At 40.9% G+C, this 20861-nt stretch overlaps 1 protein-coding gene and 1 long non-coding RNA gene across 3 annotated transcripts in view; both read right to left on the bottom strand.

Moving 5' to 3' along the window:
• Positions 1-8856, bottom strand: part of LOC136557700 (uncharacterized) — a 43138-nt gene extending 34282 nt beyond the window's left edge. The window contains exon 1 of the long non-coding RNA XR_010783788.1: positions 8673-8856. This is a non-coding gene — a long non-coding RNA (uncharacterized lncRNA). The remainder of the gene's footprint in view (positions 1-8672) is intronic.
• The window catches only part of ZEB1 (zinc finger E-box binding homeobox 1), a 120326-nt gene extending 109711 nt beyond the window's left edge, over positions 1-10615 (bottom strand). For both annotated transcript variants that reach the window (XM_066551800.1, XM_066551790.1), the window contains exon 1: positions 10529-10615. In XM_066551800.1, coding sequence (XP_066407897.1) covers positions 10529-10586 — 58 coding nt within the window. In that variant the 5' untranslated portion in view covers positions 10587-10615. The remainder of the gene's footprint in view (positions 1-10528) is intronic.
• Between the last annotated feature and the right edge of the window lie 10246 nt (positions 10616-20861).

The following is a 20861-nucleotide window of genomic DNA, read 5'->3' on the forward strand; positions in this document are numbered from 1 at the left end:
TATGCCAAATTATTGTGACACCATACATATGAAAAAACAAATGCAATGAAATTATTTGCATACATAGTACATAACAAGGAGCTTTTTAATTACTTTTTCCAGGCACATGACATAAATAAATGGAGAAGGCTTGCAACTTCATACTAAAATAAAGAAAATGCCTATATTTGCTGGAGTTCTTAACCACTTTATTCTATTTCACTTCTGAAGGAAAGCATCTTAGCACCACCACAAGCAGTACTGCCAAAAACATTTTTCAAGCATCAGATCCACAGACAACAGTTTGCATCAAACATCTTGTAAGAATTTCTGTCAGGATCATAAACCTCTGTTGTATGTCATGATTTTTATTCAAGTCTATTTGTATCCTTTACAGTTGAAAAGCTAAAATTCTCCTTGTGTGAACTGGCTAAGTTCACAGAAGCAGAAAGTCTGCCACTAGTTTTATTCACTCACATGCTGAGGTAAAAGCCAGGCTCATCATCATGTAACCACCACATGAGCTATGCAGGCGTGATTAATCACGTGGTGAAACAGAGAGAACTATGGCACGTTATACTGTGTGATGTGTCACTGGAACTATTTCCCTTTTCCTAGTCCACAGCTACCAATTAAATTCTGCTTCTCATTTCTAAGGTATTATTTCACTATTTTGTAGAAAGTCTCCCAGCATTTTGATTGCACTATAGAACCAATTCTATCTTCCAATATTTGCTCAAAATCATATTCAGTGTTCCAGGAATACAGTACATCTCTCAATTCCAAATCTGGAAAATGTACAAGGTAAGCCTTACCATGAAGGGCAGAAGTTGTCAGAATAGTCCGTTCCACAGAATTAGTCTCTGTGGTTTTGCTATCATTACAACACTTATGAACAGAAGTCTACCTTGTGTTAATACTGGGAGCATTCACACCAGTCTAATAAATTAAATTATTGGATATAACTACAGATATATAGGTATAGATAGATGTAGATATATATATGTCTACAAAACAAATCTGTACAGCAAATGCAAATTTACTTTCAGCACCAGTAGCTAGAATGTATCAAAATAGGTTGTTATAACAAGCCATCCTCCAATCTGCTCCTATCCAAAGTTTAAAGTTGGCAAGAATACTGTTTTCTTGTTGCCTTTCAGACATAGAAGTTCTGAAATCCCCTGCTGAGCCTTGTCCTCCAGGTTGAGTACTTGTCTCCTTCTGCAGCCATCTGCAGCATCTCCTCAACAGCAGCACATCCCCAACAGTACTCTGCAACCTTATCTTCCTCTCCCACATGTGCAAGGTAAGAAGGGGGAAAAATACTACATTTGCATATGTAATTATGGTGCAGCTCAGCAGTGAGCAAAAAATTACTGGAAGTTGAGAACAGATATGCCCATGACCACACCTTAGTATTTCAAATGAAAATGCTTAGCAAGGAAGGGGAAGGGACAGCAGCAGGGAAGGAAGCCAGTCATTACAGCTCCAAATCTGCTTCAAAGCCCTTATTCACCACCTCATGCTCTTTACCAGGCAAACTGTACCTAGGTCCTTCCTGTGAACAATAGCATAAGAATGAATCCAGTAGCGTGTGACTGGTTCTATTTTGCTTGACTTAACCAAATAGCTGTGCCAGGAATACTATGAAGAAAAGGAAAGGCTTTGGAAAGACATAAACAAAACGGGATGGAAGATTAAACAGGTTACAGATTCTGAACAGTATCTCCTTTTCCAGTCTAAGACTTAACATGACTTATAGTGGATAGCTTACAGGAACTTAAGAGAAATGACAAAATGGACTAGAAGGTGAGAAGAAGGAAAATTAGATACATACCTGGAAGCACACAAGGCAAAAATACTTCAAGGCATTAAGAAAAACTGTTTAAAGACAAGTGCATCTTAGAAAAAGGGACAACTCATCTCCCTGATGCTTCTAGGCATTAATAAAAATTATGTTAGCTTACGTGAGGAGGAAGGTGTTAGGAAAACAAACAAATAAGAAGCCCAACCTGCTTCTTTAGAGACCTACCAGTTCAACAAAAATCAACTTAAGTCTTGTAGTTAAGGCCTGATTTTTCTGTTCTTTAGTTTGTCCTTTTTCAGATGGAATAGATTTCCCCAGGCTTTTTTCAAATCATGCCACATTTGTGATGTTTTGTTACATCATTTTGCTTTCTTCCATATATACATCTGTGGATGGATGCCTACAAAATAGAAAGAAAATTGCCCTCACTGTCTGTCAGCTGCCTATCAAAGAGAACTGGGAAAAGGATATTTGCTGAAATAATGAAAATATTTTATATCACAGTAACTGAAGGTGTTCTCTAGCATCACTGGCCCAACTAGCATTTGATCCTAACAAGGACAGGCACAGTAGTTCATAGGTAAAAATACTCTCTACCACATCAGACTCTTAACCCCTTCTAGTGCTGTCCATGAAAATCACTCTCAGAGCCATGGTGAATGGCAAGGCTTATAACTAATTTTTCTCCAATGATCTTGCCAGCTCCTCCAGTGTTCCTGACCTGTGAGAAGCTAAAGTACAGAGGAGTTGCAGAAAGAGAGGATCTCTGCATCAGAAAAGTACAGAATACTATGCAGTTACTTAAGGAACAGTTGTTTCTTTTCCTTCTGATACACTCCCATATCATAGAGAGTTCTTGGTGTTTAAAGAACTAATTTTGCATGTACTTTCACTGAAGAACAACTGCTACTCATATTCACAGATCCTAACTGAACAGGATGCAATGTCATCACAGCACAGCAAACAATTTTTTTGCTCTCTTTTTCAGTTATAATTAAGAATACGTTCATCATTAGACATGCTCATTTGTTTAACACAGTTCTCCAAAAATAGGATCAATGGAACACGTTGAAGGGAAAGCAACAAGAAAGATGCTAGCAAACAGAAAGCAAATATTTGTAAGGAAACCAATAAAGGATGCCCATTTTCAGGTTTTAACCTTTGGGTGACAGCAGCTGTTAACCAAACTGCTTTAAAACAACAGGGGTAAAGTCCTCCCATCACGGAGATTGTGACAGCTGGGAATGACAGCTGAAAAGGAGAGAACTGAAACAGGCTGCTTTCAAACACTACTGACTTTCAAAAATGAGAAAGCATATTTTTAGTTAACTTCTGCTGCTCTGAAAAGGCATGTTAAAATAAAATATATTACATTACAGTAATGGCATCTGAGACAATCAGAGTGAGGCAAAGTAAAATAGGCTCCTTTCTTCTCTATTGTCCTTTCTGGGGACAAATGTACAAGTCTAAAGAAACATGGTTAATATGTTCAGCACTACCCAACTGAAACATCTGAATCCTGCCTTGCTGCTCCACATACAGACAAAAATTTAACAAGTTTCTTCTTTCTACTCTACCATCACCTATCCTGCTAACACATGTGAGTAAGCTGCCAGGTACTCACACAAGGAATTGGATGTATAGGCCAAGATACAGGAAGACTCAGTACATACATTCTTACTGTCTGAAAGGTGCTTACATTCTGTGTGATGGAAGTAGTATTCTTTCTCAGGAGTACTGAAATAGATTTATAAAGCTATACTGCATTTAACTGGAGTCAGTATTTTATCCATCAAGTCTCACTGCTCTTGACTGAATTCCCATTCTTCTTGACTGTCACTCAGGAATACTACTTATCTATGCAAAAAAGAGATAAATAGAATATTAAATAAACAAACTGTAGCTCAATAGGAAAAATGAAAGAAATGGTCACAAAGCTTAGAAAGTTGCAACTGTGAACAGTTTTTTAAAATATCAAACTTTTGTTACTCTTTCCAACAATAATAAAATAAGATGTAAGGAACTGGAGAACTAGAAAAGCAAACCAAGACTGAGAAATACATGAGCACATAATAATTAGCAAAAAAATCAACTGAGAGTATTAGAGGTAATGGCTTATAAAAGGTTGAAAAAAACTTGCCAACATAACATGGACATAGAAAGTATTACAAAACAATCCACTCATGAAACCCCCTACACAACTCAACAACAATTCCAGTATTTCAAGGCATCACCAAGTCAAGTGAGGTCAAAGCTATTTACCACTGTGATATTCTCATGCAGCAGCCAAATACATTCCTCCCTGGAAGGCCAGCAAGGTGCATCAGAAATCAGGTATCAGACCTTCAGTGAGAAGCAGACTACACCCCTGCCTACTCAACTCTTCTTCCCTCAAACACACTTTGCCTCTCCCATACAACCCTCTGCTCTCCAGACTTTGCTTGGGCATTTGTCCATATTTTTTTGTAACTGCTAAAAACTTCCAGCAGCATTTCTCTTAGCAGGAAAGAATCCCTATCCTAACTGATGTATTGCAGTGTCTCATGAGTGGAGCTAACCACACATCTTCACAAATGAAGATATGAGAACATTCTTCCTACCCACCTTTGCCTTGTGCTGCCCAGGCAGGAGTAGCACCCACCTGCACCCACAGCTGCTTCCCACACAGCTCCACCTGTGACAAGCAGCTGTGCTGGTAAAACCTAGACTTGCATGTGTTTGTCCCAGTCTAGTCAACTTATCAGGCCTGGCACTTACTTAGGCATTCCTGGGAAAGTTTTGTTTTGAGAAGGACTTATGCTTTTTTATTTACTTACCATTTTCAAATATTAGAAATGCTGGTTATTTATACACTGAGACTCTTTAGTCATTACTGTCACAACAAAACCAACATCTGATGAAATAATTTCTGCCCAGATGTGCAACTCCAACACAGTCCCCTTAAAACCCTCCACATCCCAGCAGCAGTGTTGATGTTAACAGTGTAGTCCTTAACTAATTCCTTCCTGATGTGACTTATTTTTGTCTACCCTTGCATCATCGAACAGAAGATTTGGAAATACAAAACACACCAGAAGACAACATTCTACTTTTCTGGCACATCACTACATAGTATTTTCACTGGTGATGTTTCCTGTCTTCATAGTCTATCTTAATACCATCTAAAAATGGCTAAAGACAAAATTGAATTTTGCGTCTTGCCACTTGTTTGGTGGAAGCAAAAATATTCCAATAAATATGAACGAACTTAAACAATCAAGCTGAAAGGAATAGTAACTACCAAATGACAAAACTATTCTTTCCCTTTAAGGCTCTAGATCAAGCCAAATGCAAGAGTAGTCCTGAGGATTAAAAATGGATTGGGACTCAGTCTTGCTATGGACTTCCTGTGTGACCCTGGGTAAGTCACTTGAGAATTTAGTTCTCAAAAATAACAGGCCTATTATAGCTGCCAGAATGAAGCACCAATGTTTCTGAGACCACAAATGAAAGACAGGGTTCTGCTTACTTGCCCAAAACAGAAAAGATCCTAGGCTTGAGTCCTCTTGAAAAATGTAGGTAACAACCACCAAAAACTCAGGAATATTGATGTTAATCAGCTGAAAGTTAATCTAGAACTGTACTTCGCAATATGGTATGAAAGCCTACGTAAAAACAAAGTAATTTTTGGGTTTCAACCTCCAGTTTTGGGTATTTGAAACCTATCATGAGTAGAACCCTTATGATTTCCAGAGACTCAGAATGTACTGTTTACAGTTGACAAAGCACACCTACTCCAATCAGTTTGCAATATCAATTAGTTAAATGTTTTTGAAGTGACTACAAACAGCTAATGACTTCAGCAATAAGCTTATATTTTTGGTAAATAATAATGACTGAATTTAGAAGCAGGGATGCTTAAGAGGCATTTGGCCAGATAATGTAGCTTCAGCAGTTTCTCTGCAATGGAGAGCAGTGGATCAAAAATCAGTTAAAAAACCCCAAGTGAAAAACCTACAACCCAAGTTTCACAGAAGTTAATTTTATTTCTTTACCATAGTAATACAGAGTCCCACACATGTTAAAAGTGTCTGCCATCCCTCACTGGCATTTTAAACTCTATTAAAACAGATGTTTCCACATGAGGAAAGGCATTACAGTGATATTTTGACTTCAGAGTACTTCAGCCTCTCCCCCCAGCACTGGAAAAAGTCTATAAGAAAAAATTACAGGCTAATACCACAACCGGAGTGTCAGTGGGGAAGGAAGGAGGGAACAGCTGTAGAACCCCTTCCTCCTGCTCTGTCCACAGAGGAGCTGCTTACAGAGAACAAGAGCCCAACCAAAGTCAGTAACACCAATTAACAGGACCTGTCATAATGCCCAAAGTCCTCAGAAACCCCTCCCCACTGAGTCTACCTGATGTAACTAAAATATTCAGCAGAAAATTTGGACTGAATTCAAAGAAGTGAAATCCTCAGACTTCTAACTAAAAACACTGAGTGATTTCTATGAGTGGGAAGCCCATGTCAGAAGGAAAGTTTCATCTTCTTGCTACTTTTTATTAACCCTTTCAGCAGCACACGTACAGAGCCCTACAAGCAAGGCAAACAGGAAACAAATTACCTTAAGAACACCCAACTGCCTCAGGTAATTAATTACCATAAGACAACCTGCTTCACAACTATTAAAATAACAAGCACTGACTGCTGACAGAAAAATGAAGAAATAGTGACCTTTTTAAGAGAACTTGCACGACACTTCAGTAGCTAACACTAAAATAGAAGTGCTACTTGTTTATAAGAGAGAAGGTTTCCTTGGTCTCAAACAGTTAATTCAGCTGTCTATGTAGACCCGTTCACTGTGCCTGGAATTTTAACTCAGGCTACATTCCACAAATCCCAAATTGCAAATTTAAATTAACATTAGAGTGAAAACATGATACCTAGCAAAAAATAAAGGCAAGGGGGCAAGAGAAGACAGGCACAAGCAGGAACGTTGTATCCCAAGTGTCACTAACACCTGACGTCCTGCCCGTAGGTAACACCTTGGAGCTAGAAGAAATATGCTTTTGCCTTATTCAAAGGGACTTACAGTCTTCTTACAGTTCTTAGCCTGGTAGCAAAACTTTATATGAAAGTGTTACCTAATAGAAATAAAAAAGAGAGAAGAACCAACTGTAAAGCAACTGAAATAGCACTCTAACAAGTCAATCAACATAACCTTTTAGTAATGAACTCACTGTGACCAAGGCTGGCTTATATCTTCTCCTCACATGTACCTGACAGCATGCAGAATTTACCCAAATTCATACATTCCTCTTTTCACCATCAAATATGCATCTGAAAACCTGAATGCATACTTGTATTATTTTCAGAACATCTATACTTTACGTTGATATCTTTTCTCACTCTGGGAAGGAAAGTTTTAAATATATAGTTTTACTTATCTCACAGCATTGCTGAAGAACAAGATACATCACATTTAGTTTTGCTGTTTAATAAAAACTAAGACAATCCCGTAATATACATGAGAGAAGCTAAGAAAGCAACTAATCTTGCCTGCAAACCAACTCAGAACAAGAAAACCTTTGCTGATATTGAATCTATTTGAAGTCTTCTCAGGAGTCTCACAAGAGCGTGGCTATGCAGATGACTGGCAAAAACTACCCAAACCACATCTCTCTTTCCTCCTCTTCATTTTTCTACCAAAAAAGAGGGAGAAGGGAAAGAAGTAGATGGGATGAGAGACTCCCAACCAGCGCCGTATCACATTATCTCAACACTTTGTTAACTCTCCTGCTGTAGCAGAAGTTGTTTGTGTATTGGCCAGAACTAAGGACAATGACACAGGGTAGTTTTCCTCAGGTAGGAAGTGCCAGATTTCCTTGTAGGTGGAGGCCTTAATGGCAGCACCAATCGGCTCTTTGCTGACCTCCTGTAGGGACCAATAAACAAGGCAGAAAAGGAACCAGCTCCAGAGTTAAGATGATAAGACTGTCTTTCCAACTAGAGTTAATGCACCAGGATGGCTCCCAAACACAGAGAGAAAGAAGGGGAAAGTAAGAAAAAACAAAAGTTTACAGTGTAAGATTAGCTGTATTAAGTTTTACAAGAGATAAAAAGAAGACAAGTTTACAATACTCAGTGCCATAGCCCAGTATCATTAACTGGCATACTGGATGTCTAGTGCAATCTCTCTGTAATAATTTCATATTCTGTGGGAACATGGAAAGGAAACAACATAAAAATTCTTTTATTTTTTATACTACAAACAAGCCAGTTGCTTATGCATCTCCCCTCATTAACAGAAGATACCTATAAGAACCAAGTGCATTCTGCGACTTTGGGAAAAAAAGCCTCATACTTATTTATTTTAAAGGTTAAAGGGTTAACATTTTTTTCTACGCATTTTCTTCAGTAAATATTTACAAGTCAAACATAAACCCACTGCTGAGAAATCTCTATTATCCAGATTCTATTATCTAACCGATCCTGATGCTCCAATGCACAATGACTTAAGTTGGTTTTAATTCCTCAATAAAAGGAACCAAAACCAGCCTAAACCAAGACACACTACATTTTACATTACAGAACTAGTTGATAAAGACTCAGAGGCTTTACATAATAAAGTAGGTGCAGGAATGAGGTCCAAAAGTGATAAAGATGAAAGATACCTGGAATGATACCAGATCTTATACACCTTTTGTTTTCTGCAAGTGATACACGCTGCAGACAAAACGGTTTGTGCTAAACAGCCTTAAATCTGGTTTTCTAATATTAAGCACAAAGGAAAAACACTGACAGCAAGCGTGGTAAATAAATCCCTCCCTTGAGAATGAAAGCAGCAGACAGGAGGGGGCTGACATGCATGCAGGAGAAAACTAAACACCATCTTTTTTTTCTACCTGCACAAGTTGCCATTTGCTGCAGCAATCAAGGATCTTTTTCCCTCGTCGATTTCAAAAGCCAGGTTTTCAGAAAATTTCTCTCTCAAGTCATCTGTTGATATGCTTTAAGAGTATGGTATTCATATCACTGGATCTTTAAGAGAAAAATCCATTTTCTTTCCTGTTCAGGTAAACATGTTTACAGCTCCTGCACAGACGCTGGGTGGTTCAGACTCACATGTCACACATGTTGTCGTCAGCAACAAGAAAAGCCCCTTTCTCTGATCATCCACATTTTTAATAAGGCAAAGAGAAAAGCACTTTCCAAACTTACCTTTAGCACAGCCAAATCATGAGCTAAATATAAATATTTACACTAGGACAAGGAATTAATAACATGAGCGTGGAAACAAGAGTACTTGCTAGAAAACGCACACAGCAAAAATAAGAAAACCCTTTTAAGTTGAACGCAATCAAACGAACCCGTTAGCCCCTGGAAAGGCCGTCATTTATCACCACGTTATGCCCCGACCAGGGAGGATTAGAGAGGTGAAGCACTGATGGTGACTCCGATCTATTTCGGAGACCGTTCACTGCATATGAAAACATCTCAGATCGCAGGCAAAGCCTTCCTATCTGTGACCCTGCACAGGAAATGCCACATAAAACCTAAAATTGCCAAGGAGGGTTACAAAATCGCCTACTCTACATCCTATTCCGAAGAGTCGTGCTACGAGGACCGAACTACTTCTCCATTTTCCAGAAAATAAGTAGAGAGTGGGTGTTACGAGCCTTTATTCCCCCCGCCGTGTACCTTCCCATTGCATCTTAAAGTAACACACGTACCGAAGGGGAAAAAAAACACTACCCCACAGCAGCCCTTAAGCCTGAAATGTAAATGTAATTCCTTATATAGACTGCAGCAGCTGGTCACACACGCACGGAGAGCGGAGCGGGGGCCCCCGGCCAAACCGTTACCACCCATTATTATACAAACAGGTACCTCCGAAGCCAGAGGGAAGGGAAGAAACTTCGCCGCCCGCCCCCGCCGCCCGGGCGCAGCCGTCCCTTCCCCACCGGCCCGGCGGGGCGGCCGCGGGGCGCCGCCGGGCACCAACTCTCGGCGGGGCGGGGAGGCGCGGAGCGGGCGGGCGCGGAGCGGGGGCGCCGGCCCGGGGCGGCCGCGCTGCCCCCGCGCGAATCGCCGCCCGCTGCGGCGGCCGTGCCTCCCCCGCGTGTGCTCCCGGGTGTGTCCCCTCGGGGCCGGCCGGCGTCCCCCACCGCCGCCCCGAGAAAGGCGAGCGCCGGCCGGGGGCGAGGAGCCGGCCCGCTGCCGGGCGAGCGGGGAGGAAACTCCGGCGGGCGGCAGAGGCGCTCCCGGGCGGGCGGCGGGGCGATCCCGCCCGCGGGGCCGGGGGGAGGCCCCGCTCCGCCCGGGGTAGCGCGCAGGTAACAAGTTTCGGAGTTGGGGCTGCCGCGGCCGGGCGGGCGGCGGCCGCTCCCCCGCCGCTCCCCGCGGGGCTCCGCGTCCCCGCCCGGGCCGGAGGGCGGCGGCGCGGCCGGGGGCCCCCGAGCCCGCTGCCGGCGGCGGGGCGGTCGCGGGGCTTGAGGGGGAAGCAGCGTGTAACGGTCCCGGACAGCGGCGGAGTGCGGAGGCACCGCTAGGCGGAGGAGGGAGGCGGCGGCGAGGGAGGCTGCAGGTAGCGGATATAACGGTGCGGAGGGAGCCGCGCTCCCGGCGAGCCGCGGCGGGGGAATTACTTTGGCGCCCGCCCGACCTCCCCCCTGCGCGCTCGGGACGGCTGTGCCCGGCCCCCGCCCCGGCCCCGCCGCCGCCCCAGCGCGGCCGCGGCGCTGCCCCGCGGGTGACTGACCGTTGTTGCGGCGCGGGTTCGGCTGCTTCCTGCGCTTACACCTGGGGCCATCCGCCATGATCCGCTCGCTGGTGTCTAAATGCTCCAGTCACCTCCTCCCCCGCCCGCCCCCCTCACTCCCTCCCCTCCCCCCCGGACCTGGTTTACGACACTGGGTGGTTTTACTTTTACATCACCTTCCTACACCTAGTGCTCGCCCGGAACCTTGTTGCCACGGGAGACGGGCGCTTTACGGCAGCGCGTTTGAACGGCGGCGAGGGAAAAGTTGCGCCCGCAGGTACCGGGAGCGGCCGCGCCGCCCGGGGGGGCTCGGGCCCCCCGACCCCCGCGCCGGCGGCAGTGCGGGGGGACCCCCGCGGGGCGGGGCGGGGCGGGGCCGGGCTGGGGGCGTCGGTGGTCGCCGGCCCCCGGGGCGGTGCAGCAGGATTCCCGTGGAGCAGCACCGCAGCGCCGCGCTGAGGGTCCGGCCCCGCGCCCGCCCCGCTGCCAGGTGCGGCCCCGGCAGCCGCCCCCAGGTGCGGCGGGGCCGCGCTCCCGACCTGGCTGTCCCGGCCCGCGGGGCTGTCCCGGCGCGGGGCCGCGCTCCCGGCCCGCGTGGCTCGCACCTGGCGGGGCGCGCTGCGCTGCGGGCGCGCCCGGGCTCACCGGGACTGGCGGGAGCGGCCGCTGCTCTGGCGGGGCTGAGCGGGAACCGACAGCTGCAGCGCAGGGACGCCGTTCCCACCGTGCGCCAAGTCTGCCGCGCTCGGGCTTTCCGTGTCATACTTCCCGGTTTTACAGAGAGGAGGAGAGGTATAAAATTCTGTGCCTTTACGAATAAAAAGAAGAGAGCAATTTTTCACGGATAATTAATAAGCAAGCTCTGTTGTGCTTAATAAACTTATTTAATATATATAAAAATTAAAACCATCAAACACTTGTGCTATTTATTTACTCTTGCTTTTCACTTCAGGCAATAAAATAATTGAGAGAGTTTGCTTCTAGGCTTCCTTATTTCTCTTTTTTTTTTCTTTATCTTGGCATGATTCTGTAGAATTTATAGTTCTGTGCTTCTGGGGAACTCTTTTATCTAAAGAAATTAAATGTAATTAAATTAAATTTCAGTGAAAGCATTTCTATTAATGGGATACTTTCAATAAGAAATTGATACGCTACAGAAACTTGAGGCCTTTAGCTGTTCTACATTGTCCTATTCCACATGCTATATATTCACATTCTGTAGCAAGTCACCTCATTTCATGGAAGCAGCATAACATGTCTATAGGAAATGAACTATGGAACACTGCCAGTTTATGGACATACCTATGAGCATCTGAAGCTCCCACAAAAGTCTGGACAATCAGAAGTGCTTAGAAAAGAAGTATTGGGCTAAAACAGGTGCAGATTTAGGTAAAGATCCAAAGGGATATTTTCCTAATCAATTGTACCCTCAAAAACCCCCAAGCCTTGGCTTTGGATACTTACATGAAAGCAGTGGTTGCAGGTGCCAATCATTTGATAGTTCTCAAAAAATCCTTAAGTTTAGGTGTATTGTTTTTACATACACCTAAACTTAGTGATGGTTGGCTGCTGACCTCAGCATTTTAATAAGGATCTACCTAAGAGGCATGAAAGAAGTAAATCAAACAGTTCCAAGTGCTTGATGGACTAACAGGAGTTGTTCAAAAGCATTAGATTTGGCATCAGCTGGGAGTACTGAACCCCAAATATGAGGATGGCTAAGAACTGCAACATGAAACTAACTATAAGATAAAAGTGAAACTTGTCAGCTCAAATTTCGAGTGAGGGAATTACAAATTTTAAGGCAGAGTTTTGTTTTTAGTTCAACATCCTTGCTTGTAAAGTTTCTGTGCAGAAGATAACCTGTGGCTGTGAAACTGTTTGCAAATGAGTGCTTAAGGTGTTTTGGAATTGTTAGATGCTTTTTATCATTCTGTGGATGAATTTGAGGATGAACCAAAATATGATGTACAATTCTTCATGCAAAGTTTTTACTTCCTTAAATTTAGTCATGTTCTTAGGAGGTAGTTGCAAATAATAAATAATATCTGTAAATATATTTGCAGATTTGTAAGAATATTCTCCTGCATGCCCACACAAAGTTCCAGGCCCTCTTTAAGCAACCTTGAAGAGCTTATTTTCATTGAGTCTTGTTACTTTTCACCTCTGGATAAAATTCTTGTCTCTTCCTTTTGAGCAATTTATGTTTCCTAAGAGAATGAGAAGAGAAACAGTCTCCTGGTGTTTGTTGTGCTCATTTTTCAAGAGCCATAGTGTCTGTTTGAACTTGAATCTCCTGAGGTTTCCAAGCATTTGGGAGAAACTGGTGACAACTCCTGCTGCCCGTTAGTTCCTGAAGAGCAGAACTGAAACTGGCAGGAACATTGGTAGCTGTACACTGCTATAGTTTGGATAAATGAGAAGAGAAAAACAAAGCAACCTTGGTGTATGTTATCTTTGAGACCAGGGAGGTCTAGAAAATAAAAAAAAAAACCCAGAGATTAATGTTTTGCATCAAGTTATTGATGACTCCAATCACTATTCATTGTGGAAAGTGTCTCATTCACAACTTGTAAATAGATATGTAGACAGGTTGGGTTGTTGGGGTTTGAATTTTAAACTTCGTTATATTTAATCCAAGCAACTGGGCATTTCACATCTTTGTATACAAAGTTCTCATTATTTACTGTGCTAAATTAAGGGTGCAGCCACTGTAAAAGAATTTTTACATCCTTCTAATTCTGGATGCAAAGCAACTAGTTAAAATTCCTGTTACATTTGTCATGTTCTGCAGGACGTGAGCATGTTGTATATGCAATTTAAACTGGTTTGTGCTTCAAGAATGGAAAATCTGGTTTTCCATTATGATGCACAGCTTTCAGTCTGACTTGTCAGTCAAGGAGGCAGGAATTAATTAAGATGTTCATTTGCAAAATCTTAGTGAAGAGGTATATTTCTGCATCCTGCTAAATGTGGCAGTCTTGAGAAGATATCTCTTTAAAGGAGGAATTCTGAGAGAGTGGTCATCCATAACAATTTCTAGTAACATAATTTGTATGGGAATTTAGACAACCTGAATAGGTTATTGTAGTTAAAACATGGGATTGCACAGCTGCTGTACTTCACCTTTTTTGAAATTTATTTCCATTGTCTGAAGACAAGAATTAAAATATTTCCATACTCACACTATGATGATGTTGTACGCATGTGCAAAAACCAGGTAATGACTCTTACAGACAGTTTTTTTCCATTTTAAAAATGTTCCTGTATGTTGTGTTTTGATTTATGATCTCTTAAGTATGTATCATTAAATAAAAGCAATCAGTCCTTTGTTTGTATTCCTACTCCTTATTGATGCTTATGAAGTTTCCCATTGTATCTTGATTATTCTAGATTTAAAGGTGTTCATTTAGTTTCATGAATTGAGAATTACAATGGAAAACAACTCACTGTTGTTTCTTGTGTATTGTTTCTTGTTTTATTTCTGATTTGTGGAGGTTTTTATTATCTTTTTTTTTTCTGATTTCCATTAGTGAAGCTTTGTTTTCAATTCTACGTATTTCTTGGAATCTCAGTTCCTAAAATTTATTTTTCAGTTAATGATTTTTTCTTTTTGATTTTTTGTTAAATGTACTTCTACCCCTCTATAGGAATTGTAGTTGAAAGATTTGTTAGGAGAACAGTGACACAGAAACACACAGTTTGCTGCAGCTGAGGAACTAATCTTGAATAAAGTGTTAATTGTTGAGGTAACAACATAGAAGTGTAGTGCCCTTTCAGATGGTCTTCCAATTTCTATTTATGCTTCCAAATGAATCAAATAAGTTTTGAAGGTATACCCTGGGATGCTGTACAGTCTCAAAAAATGGTAAAGCTGCTTGAAATTTTCCCATTCATTTAGAGCAGACTGTAAATATTTATCCTGGGAAATTACCTTTTTTCACTTTCCTCATCTCATAATTTTGTTTTCTGTTTTCATACTTTACCTTAATTTACTTGTACATTTAAAGCTTGGAGCTTATGAGGTCTAATAAATTGTCATGTCTTTGCACAACTTGAGGAGATTGGACCTGCTTGAAAGATGTAAGTGTGAGGGTGTAAACTCTGCCATAAATCATCAAAAAGTACATAGCATAGATAGCTATAATGACTTGCACATATGCAACTGACTTTTCTAACATCTTCCTTATTAAGAAAAAGTGTTTGTGAAGGTCATAAAGGCTTTCAAACCCATTTTGTTTCTCTTGCTCTCCCTTTGCACTACTTGTTGCATATTGTTTTTCTCTTGAAAGTAATTAACCTGTGCTGATACCTATGTCAGGTTAGTATGCTGCAGAAAATGAATGTACTAGAATATAACAAGGACCTACTCTTCCATTCTTATACTAATTTTAACTTTCATTGTGATCTCTGTTTCAGAGCCTTCACACAGCAAAAAATGATCTGAGAAAAAACTTGAAAAGGTCATTCCACATTCTTCATCCAAAAGGCAAATCTCATCTATTCAAAATGGAATAGGAATGAAAATTTGGATATAAGTGGTGGATAGTGAACAGTTGTGGGGGTTTTTTGTTTGTTTTCAAAATACCTGGAACTTCAGATGAAAATGTCTGCTTCAACACTTTATTTTCTACCACTAGATGCAGTAGCAAAGTGCTGCTCCAAAATACTATTTTAAAGAAATTGCATCTGAAGTTGTGACTGATCAACTTACACTTGTAGTGAAGTTAGATTGCCCGCTTTTAATGGCAGCACATTTTCCATTCATCTTTATTTATGATGACTCTGCTAAGTGTTCTTATCCTTTATACTAATTAAACACTAATGTGTTGTGAATATTTTCACATATGGATCATGTTTGTTTACTTCTGTAACTTACACTCTATTTCTGATTTAGTTCTGCTCCCCAGCCCTTTTGCTGTTTGCTGTCTCACAGTTTTGTGCAGTTGTTCATTTGGCTCTCATTTGGGGTTATTCCCTTTGTTATGATGTCTGTACAGCTCTTTAAATCCCAACTTAAAATAATTCCTTAATTATTTCATTGCATAGTCTTCTCATTTTATCTGGGGGTTTTAGTAGTTGAAACACATTCTAATGTTAGGCATTAGTCATTTGTTATCGCTCGTTTCTTATTTTTCCTCACTTTAAGTGCATAATGTTTCTCCAGGGAATGTTTGTTAATACATAAAAGGAAAGCTGTTGTTCTGGAGCTCAGTGTGTCTTCTAAATATACAGGATTAACATAAAGAAAAACAGAAAAAGTATGAGAGTCTAACAAAACAAACAAATAAATACAGTTGAAAGTCTCATTTTGCTTAAGAGACCTCAACAAATGATCAGCCAACACCATAAGGAGAAACAGATATTGCAATGGTTAATTTCTGGAATGTGAAGTGAAGCTTTGGTGCACTCAGCAGCGTTTGTCTGATTCTCAGGGTTGGCAAGGTCTGTCTGATAGTTACAAACATATGGTGTTAAAATGCAATATGTTTGAAACTCAGATGCATAGACCAAACTTATTGGAACTGCAGAGCTATGTAAAATTCAGGTGTAATTATATCTGAGTTGAGTTAATTGGAGCAGGCAACAGCAGTTCAGTGCAAGAATAATCATGTGTTGATACAGAATTGGAAAGGGATTGTGATTCTCAAGTAAGGCTATGCATATCAAGAATTTTGGGTTGCACTATCAAAAAGAAATCCTAGTATGGATCCATCCAAATAATAGGGTTTTCTGTTTTCCATTGTGGAAAAAAAAATTCTAAAAAGATTTTATGTGAGATCATCTAGAAAATGTCTTTTTTCACCCAAGTATTAAAAGCCTGCATTAGGGTAATTATTAAGGGAGAGCAGGTGGTCCACAGGTTTCTATGAACTAAATGATTTGAAAATTCACTTTATTAGGTTCCCTGTTGTTCCTGGGGAGATTTGAACAGAGATATCTATGGTGGGCAGTATCTTAAATCCCTGGGCTTTAGACGGTATGAAGAGCTTTCATTTTCTCTTACTGATGACTAAGTACTGTAAAAACAACAAGAGCTCCTGTGTCATCTTAAGAGAAGAACTTTAAAACACTCTCCACACCATTTAGATAAATGTTATGGCCATTAGATTATAATATTTCTCTAGTTCCATTATTATTTTAAGTATTTTAAACCAAAAACATCCATCAATACATGTGAAGACCATCTGAATTTTCTTTAGGAAGGCGAATTTCCATCATTACGGAATGACAATGGTTCAGATTTTTATTAGAAGAGAATATAATTGAACCTTGGTTTTCAATATCCTGCAGGAACTCGGTGACTACTGGGATTTCATATTAAAGATTGATCATACCCAATGTTTCATGCATGCTGGGCTTGTTCTGAAAAGCCCAAATTGGTTGCTGAAAAGCAGTTAGGTAGAGAAAAACCAAGTTTAAAGATCTGCAGGTGGTTAGGTAGAGTGAAGAATTAGGCAGATTAGGGAGTACCAGAAGCAGATCTTCATATGCCCAGAGAATTTACCTGAAAAATCCTGAATAAGAATAGAATTCTACCTAGAATTATGTAGAAGCTGGAAATAGTAATTCAGAGCTTTGTAGGTGTCTGACCATGACTGACCGTGGTTTTGCAAATACAAAAAAGCTATTGATGCCTCAGGTTTTAGCTTTTATGTTTTTCAGATTCTGTGCTGCTTTAGTGTGTAGTTCTGAGCTTCAGATTAAGGGATGGTAAGCTCTCTTCACAGAGTAGGGAGACAAAACAATTTCTTCTCTAGCTGGGGACCCAGGACAACCCATCCAAATCTCAGGCCCAAGAGCATAAACAATGATGGAATGAAGAGAGAAAACAAGAAAGATAGGACTTCATAAGCTAAAGCTATAATTGGACAATAAACTCCAGTATGCTAATGGACTAGAACTTATAAAAGGGAGAGACTTCATGACCAGTCCTTCACTTTTTGTGACCATTTTGGGTTCATCTTGGGTGTAGCCCTGGCTGGGTTCTTGTACTGCCCAAGGTATATCCATTGAGGCCTTTTAATAAATACCTACTTTATTCTTTAACTCTGTCTAGCCTCTGTTCTAGGTCAGCCCTCACAAGGCATCACTATCTGCTGCAAAAAAATTAAAATTTAATTTGTTTTAGGAAATTTTGTTTTATTTCAAAGATTCATGACCTATTTCAGTAGCTGTTGGTAGGCCTTCAGTTGAACAGTTGAGTTCTTGCAGGTGATGACTAATTCCTGTTTAGTGACCATGGTAGGTGACCATGTGTGGGACTCAGCTGCCTCCCATAGTTTTACTTGTGGGCTGTTCCTTCCAACTGCTTTGTAGTTAGTGGGGATCTAGTCAGTAGAGCCTGGCACATCTCACAGGCACATAAGTGAGATGAATTCCAGCCCATCTCTTAGTCCTGACATCAGTCCAATCAATGAGGTGTATTTTCCTGTCATGAGGTGTTTGGAGTATTGGAAATTACTTCATTCCTCTGTTCTAAATTTCACTCTCAGTTTTGCGGGGTGAGAAATCCTAGAATTTGTTGTCTCACCTGCAACAGATGTCTGTTTTGTCAAATACATTTAGATACTGTTTCATGACAAGGCCATCCTCTGTGGATTTTCATATAATGTAACACCAAAAGAAACAGAAGTACTTGTTATGGCATGAAAAAAAAAAGCTTTTTTCCCCCATAAATATTTGAAATCCACACAAATGTTTATTAAACATCTGGGCAGACTTAACATAGAGAAGATAACTGTGGAGGCCTTATTCTGCAGAGATGTACAATTCTGAAGTTCAAAGTTTGTTCCTGCAGCCAGATATATTTGGATTCATCATTGCAGCATCTTTCAGAGAAGGACAGAAGAAATTCACTTAATTGTATTAATAACAGTACTTTGGTGCCATGCCATTTATTCTAAATAATGTCAAAACCTTCATGGGTTTCATTGCTAATTTTGGTGTTATATTAATTTGCAAAATGGATAAACTCCTCCCTTCAATAGTGTTCTTCACCATGAATCCAGAGCTGAATCTACCTTGGAATCTTCACCTTAGCCTGATTTGTTTTCAGTTGCTGACTGCTTCCTAAATAGTGCTCTGCTCCTAAATGGTGTTTATATGTTCTGTAATGTTTTTATGTTGACATTGTTTCTTTCTTAAATGTTTATTCCAGAAGGTCTGAAAAATTATGTTTGCAACTCCAGTTAATTTCCCCTTGCCAGATAGCTTATGGGCAACTATTTTTCAGACTCTCTTTCAAGGTATTCTAACTACAGCCTAGTCTTAAGCTGAGTCAAATCACAGTCACATTTTCTGTTGAACAGTAATGCACTACATTTGTTTTACAGACTCTGTAGCTGCATTTTAAGGACATATGCATTGCTTGGGTCTCCATTCTCCTTAAACTGATGCAGGCTGGTATGAATCCTAAGCAAACTGTTTTGGTGCCTTTTTCCCAGCCGTTTTTCCTCTGGAATAGTGATGGATAACCCTTTCTGTTGACTTGGGCAAGATCAGAGAAAAAAAAAGCAAACAGACAGACCTGTCCATTGCTGTGACTACCTAGTCTGAAATGCCAAACTTAGCAAAGAGGCTGTTCTTCATACATAAAAGAAAATATAGACACAGTACCCAGCCAGGCAGGAATCACCAAATGTACCAGAGCAAAGCCCATGGCTAAAATGAAATGGAAATATTTCATGTAAATTCATCTGTGTGTTCTTTTACTTGCTTGCTGCACAGTGTTGTCTGTCACTTCTTACTACACCAGAGCTCAGGGTGCCTTTCTTCATTAGCTTTTCTTACCTTTCAGAATGTTAAAAACATGCAAAACAATTTTAGATAGCATTTATGGTGTATATCTGTTACTACAATTTATCTGTTTGTATATATACACACATGCATAAAGCTATTTTTAAAGATTAGGAAGGTCACAAAGGCATGGGCTTGGCCTAGATTCATGATCCCTTGGTTATACCCGCATCTGGCTGCCCCATCCTTCCCAGGAGATTACTCCCACTGCAGCCAAGGCTGCTGTTCAAATCCCCATGTATTAGCAAACTGAAAACAGCAGTAGTCCAAATTAAAAATGCTCCACTGGACCAGCAGCTGCAGACCCAGCCTTTCTCCCATTTATTTGAAGTGGCTGAAGAGGCCACTGTTTCCAGTTGTAGGATCAATGTTCTTTTCAGCTGCTACATCCATATTCAGCATGGATGGCAACATTACAGCATGGAAATATTAATTCTTCTCTTTTCAGTCACAGTTTTAATTTTATCCCATAATATGTTCGCTACATTACCCCATCTCTTCCTGCAGCTTGAGAAGGTGTGTCGCTTGGCAATGTGTTAATGTATCTTCCCTCCATGTTCAAAATAGTTTCCCAATCCTAATGATCCAGGTTATGCAAGGCCCACTCTGAAGATGATCTTGGAATTTCCATGGAAGGCAGTCCTGGGCAGATGCTTATGTGTGATTTTGACTTATACCATATATGGAAGGTCATACATCATGTCAGACACATTTCATTTGTCAGAGTAGTCTTCCCAAATACTTTTAGAAACTAGCTAAAATGGAAAATTCCTTAACCAAGGAAAGTGTTTGAGGATTCATTTGGTCTTTTCTTGTTCCAACAACTTCTACCATACTGTTAACTACCAGCTGAGGGGACATATCTCTTTTGGGGACTAGTGTGGAGGAGTTGGTAGCAGAAAAGTTCCAGATACTTTTTTATTCCACTTTCCTGATGGGAAAAAATACAGGTTTCTCCAAACCTTTTGCTCTTCCCCCCTCAGAATCTTAACAAATTCATCAGAAAGCTCTTTTCTTCATCAATTAAAAGAATGTTGAAAACACTTCCCTTTTGCAGTCCTACTTGGATCTAAATCTGCATTTGACATTTCATGCTACACCCAGTTCCAACAGATGTAGGCTCTGTGGCCTTGAAATTAGGTACTATGTTAAGTTATATCTAATTTTAGGCCATGCCATATGGCTCTCCCTGTATTCTCCTAGATCGTGTATGGAAGGTGAGCGTGCTGTTTCGTTACAGAGATCCCTTACCTCCTGAAGGCATGGGAACACTCCTGCTCCTTGGACCACAATCCATCAGCAGGCTTTGTAGAGCCCTTCTACATTCTGGTTAAAGATATGATCTCAAAAAGGAAATACAGGCATCAATTAATATCAGGACATTGATCCCTAGCTTGAGAATGCATATTCCCACTGCACATTCCATAATAAAAAATACGCCACAACAGGTTATATTTAACAAGGAAAAGAATTACCAAGTTTAAGGATAAGTATGTAGCAGTAATTTTTCTATTTTTCCCTTTAGAAGATGCCA

This window comes from Molothrus aeneus, chromosome 1 (assembly GCF_037042795.1).
Source record: "Molothrus aeneus isolate 106 chromosome 1, BPBGC_Maene_1.0, whole genome shotgun sequence".
NCBI classification, from domain to species: domain Eukaryota; kingdom Metazoa; phylum Chordata; class Aves; order Passeriformes; family Icteridae; genus Molothrus; species Molothrus aeneus.